Consider the following 14,957-nt stretch of genomic DNA (forward strand, 5'->3'; position numbering starts at 1 on the left):
TATCCATTTAATATGTTCCATTTTATGGTTTTCACATAGCCTATGTAAGCCCTTAGCATCTTTCATTCTCCACAATACGCCCATATTTAATATACATTCTATTTTATGGTTTTCACATATGTAAGCCCTTAGCATCTTTCATTATCCACAATACGCCATGCCTGTGATTATTTCAGCTCATCGTTTCATATCCCAGGGGCCAGGATCTGTCACAGAATCCAGGCATTAACAGTCAATATTGTGATGTTTATAAATGCAATAATTAATGTCATATTGATAAAACAAATATGCTGCTAATAATGCAACTTGTTTATTATCCATCTTTTCGGTCATCCATTGTTCCATTTGAATGTTTTTGTGTGTGGTTATAGACTCACCACCACTTCACTCGTATTTAGAGTGTCATTTATTTTCCCAAATTAGTTAAAAAGCACAAAGTAATCAAATATACATTAATTTTACTATTAATAATACATAAAAAATATAATGATATTATATATTATATAGTATCAAGTTTTATAGACATTGTGATGATTTTTTAATTATTTTTGCTTCAATAATCCTGCGGTGAAAATCAGATTGTCATCAACCCTATACTTCCTGTTTGTTGTTGCGCTAAGGTGTCAGGCGCGAGGGGGCGGAGGAACTGATACAAGGGGACGTGGATGTCAACACCGAAGACTCGCCGTACGTCACTAGCAACCTGGCCTATCAGCCGGAGGACTTCCAGAAGCTGATGGATCTCATGCACTACAACATCCCGAACAACCGCGACACATTCCTGTCGGCTTTGCGTCGGGCGTTAGAGAGAGAGAGAGTCCACGAAGACGAGGACGAAGACCACTCCTGTCCCCAAATGGATCCCTCTTTGTTTTCATTTTGATTATTTGGAGCCAGACATAGTCTGTGAGAATATAGAATGATAAGCATGTTTTTATGGAGACCAAGGTGGGTTAAGCATACTGTATCTCATTTACTTTAATTGCATGTTTATAATCATGATATACTTATTCAAGCATGTTTATCGTGTACATGCATATGAAAAAAGAAAATAAAAAAAACAGAGGATTCACACTTACTTCACACAATACTACATGACATATGTTGTACTTGTGAAAAACAGTATGTTCTACTGAAAGGCTTTAAAATTAAAATGTTGCCCCCCATTGTGTCAGAAAATGTATTGCAATGACTCGAGCAAGAAGGGTCACACAAGAGGCAAAACTAAAGAGGGATACACGCTACACTAAAACACATCCATAAACAGTAAACAAAGGTAAAAGACACACACAATAACCCCCCCCCCCCCCCCCCCGAACCCCAGCTGCAATGCATTGTGGGAACCAATAGTGCTAGTCCAACACACCGATGTTACAGTATCAATATATAAAAAATGCATACAAACTAAAAATTGGTTGACTACTCTTCATGTGTTTCTCTCGGGTGGTGTACATGTAGCATTTGCTTGCACATTAATAAAATATACTTCAAATAAACATTCACACTCGTGCTTGTGATTAGTGCTCATTTTTTTGCTAGTGATATAATTGTTGTTTGGAAAAGGTGTCGAGCCACTCCTCCCATGGCTATTTGAACTGATGCTCCTTCGCTATGCTGCTGCTCAGAGATACCTCTTGCCAGCTGGGAGTGAAGTGAAGGGTGGGGTAGTGTTCGTCATGTTGAACGCTGACATGGGGGCCAGGGGTCATCTTGAAGCATGCAGGGTCAGAGATGGTTGCTACGGTGCTGCAGTAAACATTACTAGTGCATTGCTGGTGAGGAGAGATCACATACAGTATATTGTCTGAAGTGAGGTGTGGCCTGTACTTGATTTGTTGCTGGTTCTACCTTGGATATGTTACTCTGATATCTTTGTATGCTTTTCTTCTTAATTCATTGGTAGCCTACTACTTTACAATGAGGATTCCCTTATAAAGAGTTGACAACCACTTATAATTTTGTTATTAAAGTATTATTATAGGGGAAAAAAACATACTTATCCTGTGAAGCCTTTAAAAAGTAGCATTACAGTGGCTAGTCAAATAACAAGAACTAGAATAACCTCTAAAAGCCATCATTACATGTCATAGAACAGATAAGTAACTCTGGTTTACAGGCTTATGTATGAAAGGAATGATAGTAATATATGATATATCAAATACGTATTTGTTATGTTCAATGCTAAATGATTTCAAATACCTTGACATCCGCTTTAATCACGCTGTCCTCATTTACAATCGCCTTCTTCCTCCTGTTTAAGGACGCCCACAAAAAGACAGCAAGAATGTGTGAGGTGGTGACATTAAAATCACTCGATAGAAGAGAATCTACTTCTTTTGGATGTGTTATTTTATTTTTGTTGAGATGGACAAATTGATTAAGTGCTTCTGATTGACACTCACAACCAGCACGTAACGACCACAGTTGCCAAAACCAGGAGTGCCAAGATGGGTACAATGATAATCGCTGCGAGTTCCCCTTTGGTCCACTGGGATGACACTATTAGGGAGAAATAGGGAGGCATAAGAACCATGACACCAACTTGGAAAGACGGGAATTGTGCTTGGCCAAGAAATTAATACACGCGTCCATAGTGTTCACCCAGCAAACAATTTTCAATTCAGGGAACGTTCTGCGGACGTTTGCTGAAGGATGTGGGAACGTTCGCTGCTAACGTTCCCTCGCGGTCATTCAGGGGCTCGTTTCTAGAAAGCGTTGTTTGCTAACTTGCGTCGCAACCTTGGTAGTTCGCTCCATCGTTCTTGGATTTGGTGTTCCTAGAAAAGGTCGTTCGAACTCTCAATCGCAAACAAGGACGCAAAGTTTGGTCGTTTGAACTACTGCCTGGGCAGTCGCACTTGTGTCGTTCCTTGGTAGTTCCATTTGGTGTCCTGAGCGCCTAACCAAAAATCACAACCGCCTAACCAAAAATTCCGAAGTGGATGTTTATTTCGTGACTCAATGATTTATCTATCCTTTATCTTAATTTTGATTAAGAGACTGACTCCCCTACTTGGCTCATTCTTGCTATTTATGTTAATAATGTTAATTCGGCTTGCTTTTTGTTAGGCTAGTATTATAATCTTCAGACTCTTAAAACCAGCATAGTGATACATGTTGTAGTGGCTAAAGCAGGTGACTTGTTATCCCAGCGTTGTAGGTTCGATTTTCTTATGATGTGAGATTATTCTCTTGCTTCTCGCTACCTGCAGGTGAACTAGTGTGACACGTAGATTCAATTGTTTTGACTGATGTCTTGTACCTATTGGTCTCTCGATGTAGAGTAACTATATACATAAATATGTATGGTCAAAACATGTCAAACATAGCCTATGGTGAAAAGAAGAGACAGGATGCGAACTCCGCCCGAGCACGCAGTGCACTGATGCGCTGCCCTTAAGCCAGGAGCCAGTTGAGACAATTAGCGATACCCAGAAATTCGTCCAGGCTATATATTTTTTCCAACATAGATATTTAACACAAATAATGACTCATATTGTTCGGCTTAAGTTAACTGTTTTATATGCTTGCAATAGGTTTAGGTTTTTGCTGATGGCAATGGCAATGCCAGTCGGTTTAAATTAGAAAAATGTCGACATAGGCCGTGACAGAACATTTCTAGGGGGTGGGGTATTACGTTGCCACTGTTTCCACCAATGATATGTATCGCTGCATCATCAACAACGTCGTTGGAACTACGGTGTTCGAACGTCGGAGGTAGCGAATTGCGACGCAGGTAGGCCCTACGATCATAGATATAGAATGGCTAGATGTCTCGTCCGCGCTTCTTGCCAATGAAGGTCAACGTCCGCACCTCGCGGCCATCTTGCCACAGTCAGCTCGCTAACTCATAACATTGTGTTTCAGTGGTGCACTGTAATGACAGGTAGTGACCTGAAGGTGTCATTGTTATAGCCTGGGGGCATTGTTCTGCCTTTAGTAGAAGAAGAGCCATCAGGTACCACAGAGCCCACCAGATAGCTTGTCTGTGACAAGATTGCCGCAGGTGATGCCGTTGGAGACTCCGCCATAAGACATCTATCCATTCTATATATATCTATGCCTACGATGCTTTCTGGAAACAGGTGTAACAATGTCGTTGTTTGGTCGCAAGTTGCGTCGTACCATGGTGGTTGAGTAACGTCGTTGCTAACTTTTTTAGAAACGACCCCCAGGAAAGTTTTCTTGACAGCGCCGGTGTTCCAGTTTAGATGGTGAGCAGTTTAACTTGTGATATTTGCATAAAATCCGTGAATATTCAACAACACTCTGCCTACTTGTTAACAGCTTTGCTCTGCCTCCGCCCCTCAAGTGCCGGGAGATTCACATTTTCACAAGCCCACAGTGGCGAAAACACGCGGAAATCACCGGTTCATGTATAATGCATGTCCGCTTAAGCATTATCCACACAAAATGCTCTGCAAACTGCAAAGTGTTAAAGTAAAACAACAAAGGTTTTGTTGGGTTTCGAACATGAGTCTCGCGGAGGCAAAATGTACATTGCATCAGCACTACCACTACACCACAGAAAGACGAGCAGTCACTTCAATGCCATCATCAACCATCATTAATCTATAGTGCTAGTCTACTAGCTAGCTACCTACAGTAGCTACTGATATCCTGTCCATGCTGGTGACATGACACCGAATGCAAGCCTTGAATAATGCAGATTAATTTTGCCTCACATACCAAAACAGTTACAACAAACTGCATGCATGACCCCACTTCAGACGTTTTTTTGGTGGTCAGATCATACATCGTGATTATAATGCGCAAAAATAATGATCACGTGTGGGCCTCGAACTGCTCACTAAAATGGCAAGCTAGCAGTAGGCCACCCTGCTAACCAGTTGCACCACTGGTTATTTTGCATCTCTATGATAGCATGGTGTTCCCATTAAATGAATGGGTACACCTATGTTGTCTTGTGACAGCTTATTTGTCAATCGATCAAGATATTTATTATAGCAAACACATGTAGGCTACGTGAATGTTTCGCAACAGGCTGCTGAACGAGCAGTAGGTTAAACTATTTTCTAATTGAGGCTATGTGGGAATCTGAAACAGCATCATCTGTCATCAAACTCTCTCGGTAGCTACATCAAAGTTTTGTAATCCATAAATATGCTACCATGATTACCATTTTCTGTCATCAAATTAGGACCAACAAATTAAATAATATAAGTCTAACTCAGAAAAAAAAAAAATCATATGATCACTTCAAATCACAGCTCACTGCATAACTTCACCGAGACTAAGATAACAATAGGTTCTGATAACTTTTGCACATGACTGTGTTTTATAGTATTAACCCCCAAAACGGAATAAAGTGTTAGTGGGGACATGTCAGTTTGTTGTACATCAGTTAGGTTTTGGTATGTGAGGCAAAGATGAACCTACTTTGTTGTTTTGAGGCTTGCATATGCCCATGTTAAATTGTGATAGCACCAGTTAACATGGGCGTATATTTCTCACATATGTTAACCTGTGTTAACTTTGACTAAAAGTGCAATATATACATACAAATCCTGCATTGATTTCAATGGCTTGTAGTGTAGTGGTATAGACGATATAAAAATCCGATCCTCTTTCTTGTCCATGCATGGTTCGAATCCCAGCTAGATCGCTAGTTTTATTTTTTTTTCCATTCATTCAGTATGTGTCATATTTATGGATAATGCTTAAACGGACATGTATTAGACATACACTGGTGATGTTTTCACTTGCAAACACTTTGTGAAAATGTAGCCTAAACCTGCACTATCGGAGGCAGAGCAGATTAAGAAGTAGGCAGGGTCTTGTTGAATATTCACTGGTTTTATGCAAATATCACCAGTTAAACTGCTCACCATCTAAACTGGAACACCGGAACATTTCTTCACGGTTAGATTTTTGATTCCGGGAACGTTTGCGGAACGTTCTTTGAAACATGTTTAAAACTCGAGCAGTAGGCCTAAACCATTTTCAATGTGCATATCCCGTCATTATTATTCAAAACACCAGCAAAAAAAGGCTAAACTGTTTCACTGTTTAAAATCAAAACAATAATAAATCTCTCTCTCTCTCTCTCTCTCTCTCTCACTCACACACACACACACACAGGCATGTTAGGCAAAATCAGCTCCATATGACACGATGACAGATCTACTCTACTGATTATACAAAAATTCGAGCTTAATTAGTCCTTCAGGGAATGTTCCCACTTCCCAAAAGGTTCCCTGACAGTTGTATAAAACTATAGGGTACCTTTAGAGAACATTCTGGGAACGTCAGTTAAAGGATCAAAAAATATCCTTAATGTAACCATCAGGGAACGTCTCCAAAAGGTTCCCTGACAGTTGCACAGAACTATACCTTTAGGAAACGTTCTGGGAACGTCAGTTTAAGGATAAAAAATGTATCCTTAATATAACCATCTGGCAACGCTCCCTAAAGTGTTCCTGACTGTTGCACAAAAACAGCTGTAAGGGGACGTTCTGAGAACATTCTCTGAAGGCTACAACACAATAACTTTAGGGAATGTTCCCGGAACTTGGACACCTCAACTGCACCCTCGTCTTCCCATTTAGACCAACCTGCTGAAGTTAATTCCATTGTCGTAGAGTTCTGAGATCCAACTTCATTCTTCGCCTCACAGAAATAATGTCCACCATCTTCAAGAGCCACAGTGAAGTGTATGGTCTTCCCAGCACCCACGCTGAATGTTCCAAGTCCATTCTGTCTGTACCAGGTGTAGTCATGCACAGGTGGGTAGGCATCGCTGCTGCAGGTCAGAATCACAAAACTTCCCTCCGACACTTCAGATGAGGGAATGATTGATGCCATGGTGTTCTTTGGAGCAACTGTGCAGAACAATTACAAAGATATACTTTAGGTTTTATTTTTTATAAAAACTGTTTTCTGATATAGTTCATAGATCTGAGTCATAACTCAATCTTACTTGTATATACAGTAATAACAAAAGTTAATATGCAAACACCAAATAGTTTTAATGTTGTTCTAAGGAGGTGAGACTCATTGGATTATTTCACAGACTCATTCAACTATATGTTCTTTAAGTTCTTTACATTATGAAATCAGACTGCTGCCCACTTCACAAAGATTAGTTGTAGACTAAACATGAATATACTGCATTCACATTTGTACATCATTTGGAAATCATTATCATATAGAGGCAACGGAGGAAACAGCAATCAGGAGCTAAAGGAATGCAGGATGCGGTAAACTGACCAGGCCATCTTGTGCCTGATAATAACACCTAGATGTAAGTTGCTGTGAACAGCTGGGGACCCCTCAGCCACCAACATCCAAAAGGAGGTCTATGGAAGGAGTCCCTATCCCTATAGCCAATCAGCACTAAATTTGTCTAAAAGCAACGAAAAGCTATCTCACTAGACATGACTTTGGATTAAACTAAACACTAAACTAGCTTATGGAAGCTTGCAGGCTAACGGTAGAAAGTTGTTTAGCAGGCAACGGCACATATACATAGACAGTAAAATATATGGACAGAGTCATCATGTAGACGTCAGTCGAGACGAGTGAAGCAAAATTTCAACCACTTCCTGTTGGTCGACGAGGCTTTCTGCGCAGGCTCAGGGGACGTAGATGTACTGTAACCTAGGCACGTAGTCTGACTCGTGTAACTCTTGTGATAGCTGCACCGGAGAGATTGGGTTAACATAGGCCCTCACTTTATTACCACCACGTCTACATTTACTTTTCTTAAATGTCCTAGTTGTTCGTAGATAAATGTGATTTTATATAAACAGCACTCCACATTCATAGCCTACTGTAAATCCATCAAAACTTTGCTGATATGTTGTGGTCCGATGCTTTCGTTCTTATTCAGAGAATACAGTTATTTTGCTCTGTGCGACGCTTTAACCCACTCTGGTCGCATGCTCATTACGTAAATTACATCATGATAGCATTGTTTTCAGAAAAAGTTTATTACTCAGCCGTAAAGTCAGTTACGAGGTTACGACGCCAATCACACAATGAAATATTTCTCCGGAAATAGAAAAGGTTCATATAAAGGCTTAAAACGCTTCAGTTGTAACGCTAATTGATGTCAAAGTGGCACCAAAATGAACAGGTTTCAATGGAATGGCTAGCTGGAAGTGGTCTCCTATTAGCCTCAGATCTGCCCATGCATATAGCCTTCACTAGGCTACATCCCTGGTTGGCAGGTATGATTTACAGTAAAATGCTGTATAATTAAAATTGTGACAGTGCATTAACTTCCTTTATTACAACCATGTAACAGTAAACATAGGAAATTAGTTTTCTGTGAAGACCAGATTCAACATCCAGATGGGGCTTTTATATTGTCACTGGGGACTTCAACCATTGCAACCTAAAAACTCTACAACTTAAATTTCACCAAAATGTCTCATGCTCCACTAGAGACAATAAAACCTTGGACCATGTCTACACGAATGTGCCTGGTGCCACTCCAGTTGTACAACGACCCAACATGTAAGAAATCGAAAGGACGCGAGTACTCGTTCATTCAACTTTTGACCTATAATCCATATTGAGCTTGCAGGAACCACAATCAAACCTTCGATTTTTCAATGACAACAAGGTGAAGGAGACAAATTTAGCCGTCTAGCTCCATAGACCCCCATTGTTTTTGCACTTAATCGTGATCGCCCCTAGCGGAAGTGCAACAGATTGCAGGTACAATGGAGTTAATAGGGAGTGATCCGGCTCTCCGTAAACGGGCTCTGATGGCGTTCTAGGCTAAACAACTGCCGTCTCGCTATCCGGAAAAATAATGTTGGTCACCGCTATTTACAGATTTACAGATTTACGGCTCCCATTTGACTTCCATTCAACACATGTAAACAAAATGTAGTTTAATGTTGAATGTCACTGTACGTTTTGGAGTAATTATGACCGCCGCGCAGCGAAGCGGCGGTCATATAGGTTTAGTCAGATTATTATTATTTTATAAACCACTTCCTAATACTATAATTTATGATTAACTCAGGAGTTACAAGTCGTTAGTTAATGATATTTTGTGAGCTCATCTAAAGTGAGGACGTTTTATGCCTTGCAACACATTTACAAATGAGTTATATAGTTAAAAATATAATATAGATATGCGTGTTTACTATGAACAAACCATTTTTAACTGCGTGTAAACATTATTTACAGATGAGTATTAATGTAGGAATAATGCTTTACAAACGAAGAATACAGCATTTAATAATAGTTTACAGATGTTTAATAAATGCTTAACAGTGTGTACTAGAAGAAAACAGAAACTCTTGTTTTGTTGTGGGTAAGGAGCTGGACTAGCATGCAGTAGCCTGAGAAGTTGGGGGTTCGATTCCAGGCTTTCACTGTTGTGTCAATGGCCTTTAATTTAATTGACATGTGTATGTTGCTTGTCTGCTAAATGAATTAATGTGAATGTAATCTTTACAACTCATTTGAAAATGTTTTGCAAGGCATAAAACGTCCTCACTTTAGATAAGCTCACAAAATATAATTAATTTATAATATTTATAAAATATGTATCCTCACCCTAACTAATCATTAGTGCATGTGTATGTAACAACTGTTAAATAATGGAAATATTACTTAAATATTACATCAAAAATATTATTGCATCATTTATTAAGTATTAACAATAATTTATAAGGTAACACTTTACTTGACAGTATCGACATAAGAGTGACATGACACTGTCATTAACACATGACACTGTCATGACATATGAACCCTAACCTTAACCCTATTCCTAACCTCTGACCCTAACTCTAATCCTTACCCTAACCCTAAACCTATTCCTAATCCTAACCCTAATTTGTTATGACAAAAAACGATTGACACGTAATGACAGAAGCGTTATGTCGTGACTTGTTTGTGACATGTTCATGACAGTGTCATGCCACTCTTATGTCGATACTGTCAAGTAAAGTGTAACCATTTATAAAAATACTTTAGATATAGGCTTATTTACTATGATCAAACCAGAATTAAATTAACTAAAATTGGAAACTGAATTTTCCAATGAACCCTTTAAGATTCAATTTTGTGTTTCATGCCGAATTTGTGCCAGCAGGTTCTTCTACTCTAAATTCTTCACTTTTCTGAAGTGATATGGAGAGGTCCTCTTCAGTAGCCTGGGTGGCATTCCGAACTTAGTCCCGCCCCACGGGAAGTTCGGTCTGGCATTGCTCCATTGTGGGGCAAGTATGCTCGCCCTAAATCAGGCGGACCAATCAAATCAGGCTTTACGATGATGGACAGGTGAGCAACAGCGCTTGGTCTATCACGTCATCTGAGCACGCTTAGATTAGGCTTATGTTTGAAACAAAAACGCTGTGGCTAGAAGGATACATGGCTTTTAAGACCCCATATGGAAAATTCATATTATTTAATGAGTTTGTATCACTGAAAACGATTATTTCTGAAAACTTTGGCCAAAGTTAAGATGTGCGAAAACTGGTGGTTTCACTTTCATCAAGGGAAAACAGCGCTGTTGCATTGCGACATGTTCCCTCGTTCGTTTGAAATCTCTGATTGACCACCTGTTCGAGGGATTTGCGACAGCCTTTCCCAGCTGTTTAACATGTTTGTAGCATATCACTGTTCAACAGAATTATTTTAAAAACGGAGGGGATATAGGAGCAGAAGGATGGTTCGTGTGTTTTCTTCCTACACCTCACGGTAAGCTATTTTGTTGCTCTGATTGGTTAGGTCTATCCAATTGAGTGCAGAGGCATTCCCCCCCTGTATCGGTTGAAGCACGCCCCATAATTACGTCCCAATGGAGCAGTATCAGACTCATATTCTGACTAGAATTTGAGTATGACAACGTCAGGCTACCTCTTCAGACAAGGGACATCAATCTCCTGGTGCAGGAGAGAACACCTCTGCCATAGGGGATGCAGCAGAAAAGGTCATGGGTGAGCATTTAAAAGTAAAATCTCACTAGGAGAAATCCTTGTCTATCCTCCAAATGCGGAAGCCTGGCTTCGTGTTCCGGTAGTGTCAAATCAACGGGCACGTTCAATCTTGCAGCACTACACAGATCTGGCTGAACGGAAGGCATGCTTTTTAGATTCAGCCAGATCTGCTTGCAGATCCAGTGCTGCAAGATCGAACGCGCCCGCTCATTTGACGTTAACGGGACACGAATAGGCAATTTTCAGTTCCAGTTTCAGATACAGGTCTTGTTATAATCTCCCTGTACACTTTCAAAAGTTTATAATACTTTAGTTTGTCTGTAGAGACCCTCACCACACTACCAAGTGTAATTATATTTTGAGCATTTCCAGTGGTTTAAAATAGCGTTTGTTTTTTCGACATGCTTGCTGCCTTACCTTTCACTGTAAGCCCATTCACTGTTAACGCAAAAAACGGTCTTGCTCAAAACTCCACCAATTAACACAATTTTGCTACCATACTACCATAAATAGACCCTATGTTGTTTGTACTCTTGAGTTACACTTTAAAACATCTCCTGTGTTTTTAGAGGGTGCAAGTAAGTTTTCTCTTTACAAGTGTATCACCGTTATTGTTTCTCTTTTACCCATAGATGGTCCAGGAGGTTCTGGAGAAGAGTTCAGGGGGAGAGAAAACAATGGAGGAGTATAAGAGATTGAGCACCTTGACACACTGCACAAGACAGCATCATATCCTGGTCAGCCACATTGTTGAAATGCATGGGTACGTTTTGTTTTGTAATGTGAAAAAACAAAGTATAAGCATTATTGTGCACATATAGCCTCTTACACAACTTGCCGTGACAAGAAAAACCTAAATTTGGTAGTAGAATTGTTGTGTAAAAACAATTTTGAACTGATGCTTGTCCTTCTTTACACTTCTCATCTTCTCAAAGGAACTCTGGATCTCATTCATAGTCACCATTGGGTCCTTGGTTACCTGTCTGACCAAGGCCCCTTTGTCCCGGATTACTCAGTTTAGCTGAGCGGCCAGACACCATACTGCTTTTTTTTTTTGCGGAGAGTTGGAGGATTTTGTGTAGATGTTAATGAAGATGATATGTTTTTTATATCTCTGTCAGTTATCTGAATATTTTTAAATGCCCAAGCTATTGTTATTTTTTTTTTCTCAACGTCAGGTTTAATTTACACTGAATAAATGCTGTTAAATTAAATACTGATTCTCTAATTGTGTATATACACCACATCCTTTAAAATGTATGGTAATAGACTTATTTAAAACATGCATAACTGCTCAAAATAAGTGAGGCAACTATATTACACGTGATTTTATCATGCGAAATTAACCAGAAAAAATCAGGGAAATTTCCTTGATTTATTTTGAATATGCTTAATTGCATTGAGATATTTTACAGATTTTTTTGCATACATGAATAATTAAGTAAATGTCCATGATTTGTTAAAGTCTATATTCTTAAAAATAATAGGGTTATATTTTTCCCTAATATTTTCATGTGTAATAAGTTGCCTCATTTTTTTCATGCATTCCTACTGTGTCATTTTTTACAGTGTTAGTTAAATATAGTAAAAATATACCCAGAATACAATATGCTGTGACATCTAAAAAGCAATACCATATTGTAGTTACTGAAAAATGTACAACAGTTTGTTACAGTGGGTCAGATAGGTATTTTTTAAATGGTTAGGATAGGTACTTTTGAAATGCAGTTACTCACATCTGACACTGAGTGGCACTGCAAGCGAGGGATGGTCCTCGTATCCTTTCACAACACACGAGTAGTTGCCTGCATCCTCACTGCTGACTGGTTTGAGAAGCAGGATGTTGTTGACAACTGCATGGTTGTTACTCACAGGCTGTGAGTTCCTGTACCAGATGTAGGTGGGGTTGTTGCTCAGACTGCAGGTGGTGCTGCAGGTCAGTGTCACACTCTCTCCCTCAGTCACTGTATCTGAGGCCACAGATACCTGCAGCTCTACAGAATCAAACAGAACCACTGTTTACAATCTATAAAGTGTCTAAAAGCAGAGAGCACATTTAATGTAGTGTGTCACTTTTGATAAATGAATTGAAAAATATGTAAATGAAATATCTAAATAGATTGTTGTATTTCTAATGTCAGCACAAATCAACAAAATATGTGTTTGAGATCAGTGCTAATTTCAGGAGTAGGATATTAGGCCTACTCTGAAATAATTTTCATGAGACATATTGTTATTATAAAAATTCAAAGTGAAGGTTACCCTGAGGATTACATTGCAATGGGCACATTCTATTCTTTCTTCTGTTCATATTCCTCTGTTATTGTAAGAAATTTAACGCATTACGGTAAAGTATTTTTAAAATTACCTGAAACAGAGAGATCAACTCCAGGAGTTCCCGACCATTTTTCCCACAATACATTTGTTATGATCCTGATGCAGTATTCACCAGAGTCACTGTCTTTCAGATCCTTTATCATCATGCTGCAGTTGCTTTTTTTATTTCCAAGATATTGGATCCGACCCTTAAATTGTTTGTCTTGACTCAGGTCTTTCATCTCTCCATTACTGCTACATCCTCGATACCAGAATGTTTCTTTCACATAAAGGTGGCCAGGGTATGTGTATGTGCAGTCCACATGTATAGATGAGCCCGCCAAAGCACAGACCATCCTCGGAGTGTAGGATGTAGAGAAATGGGCCCAAACACCTGTAACACAAATGGTACAGTCTGGTTTACTGCTATATTACTGCTACATTAAATATGTATGTAAGCAATATGTAGACACAAAGGACAGGATGTCTAACTGTGCCCTACCATGAACCCAAAATACTAGTAACACAAATGATAGTCTGCTTCACTGCTACCTAAAGTAATTTATCAACACACAAGAGACAGGATGTCTGTTGTAGTGGAAGATATTTCAGTAAAATGCTCTAAACAAAACCGATAGAATTTATGGAACACAAATAAAATATATTAAAAGATGTCTTACCTGGGGAGTGCAAAAAGTGTATTACCAAAAAGACATATCCTCTTCTAAGAAACATGACTGCATCTGCCTGTTTAAAAGAGCAGTCTACATTACAAGAATTGCATTGAATAGACTGCTCTCTAAATGTCAACGCGGCAACTGTAACATGTGTACTTTACCAAGCGGTTGATGACATAACTAAGAGATGGGTGATCACAAGTTAAATGTGATGATATTTTACACATATTGTTTGCAGAGACAAATCAAGCCAAAAGAGGGAAAAAATACCACATTTTATAGCAATCAACTAGTTGTGGAACAAGACACAAGAATCACAGAAATTCATGAACCAATACTCACATTACAATACAATGACTTCCAAAACGTAGGCCTATTGGATAAAAGAAAAACTGCAACCAACTTGCTGTGACTGTGAGGAAGACGTGTAGGCGTAGTGCAGTCTTATATGACAGGCTTTCTCTGTTTTAATAGACTGTGATCACATGACCATACCTTGATTTAAAAATAATAAAAAAAAAAAAAAAAATCAGTAATCAGTAACCAAAGCAATGACATCAGTTATTTGCTCTGCTCTTGAGTAAACTAGGGGAAAGCCATACTGTCTCTCTGCTTCCATGAGAATGTTTTGTGATGTCTGACTTGTTTATTCACCTTGCATTTAATTAATTACTTATTTTGCCGAGTTATATGTTTGTTTTTTTGTTTTGTTTTTTGTAATTCATTGTTGAAATTTTAAATTGATAGTATCACTTATAATATTGTTGTAATTGCTACAACTTTTCAACTTTGAAACTATTTTTCTCAATTAATACTGTAGTGTTTATACACGGTAAGTCACTTTGGACAAAAGCATCTGCCAAACACCATAAACATAAACACAAACATATTTATTGTCTGGTTATAAAGTAGTCTTGTTGAAGTGTTGTTTAAGTGTTCTAAAGGTGTATAGCCTACATGGAGCAACAGATTGATATTGTTTTTTCATTCATATGTTTATTTCAACAGAGTAGAGAGTAGAGGCACATGTTGGTAGCAC

The 14,957-nt window shown here is 38.8% G+C and overlaps 1 protein-coding gene across 1 annotated transcript; it reads right to left on the reverse strand.

The window, feature by feature from the left end:
• Positions 1 to 35: 35 nt before the first annotated feature.
• On the reverse strand, positions 36 to 14,373 carry LOC121718611 (sialoadhesin-like). Its single transcript, XM_042103682.1, has 8 exons — positions 14,261 to 14,373; positions 13,922 to 13,988; positions 13,294 to 13,635; positions 12,662 to 12,919; positions 6,576 to 6,842; positions 2,403 to 2,499; positions 2,200 to 2,251; positions 36 to 1,772 (listed from the first exon to the last, which is right to left on the reverse strand). Exons 2-8 carry the CDS (start codon positions 13,974 to 13,976, stop codon positions 1,587 to 1,589), a joined length of 1,257 nt encoding a protein of 418 aa, XP_041959616.1. The 5' UTR covers positions 13,977 to 13,988; positions 14,261 to 14,373; the 3' UTR covers positions 36 to 1,586.
• Between the last annotated feature and the right edge of the window lie 584 nt (positions 14,374 to 14,957).

Source organism: Alosa sapidissima, chromosome 9 (genome assembly GCF_018492685.1).
Source record: "Alosa sapidissima isolate fAloSap1 chromosome 9, fAloSap1.pri, whole genome shotgun sequence".
Lineage (NCBI taxonomy): Eukaryota > Metazoa > Chordata > Actinopteri > Clupeiformes > Clupeidae > Alosa > Alosa sapidissima.

What these genes read in the sequence shown, in the direction of transcription:
- LOC121718611 (XM_042103682.1), bottom strand. Translation starts at nt 13,976, where the DNA reads ATGTTTCTTAGAAGAGGATATGTCTTTTTGGTAATACACTTTTTGCAC. An exon ending in AGTGCCACTCAGTGTCAGAT is followed by an intron (nt 6,843 to 12,661) that starts GTGAGTAACTGC and finishes TGTTCTGCACAG; the next exon opens with TTGCTCCAAAGAACACCATG. An exon ending in GTGGTCGTTACGTGCTGGTT is followed by an intron (nt 2,252 to 2,402) that starts GTGAGTGTCAAT and finishes GTCCTTAAACAG; the next exon opens with GAGGAAGAAGGCGATTGTAA.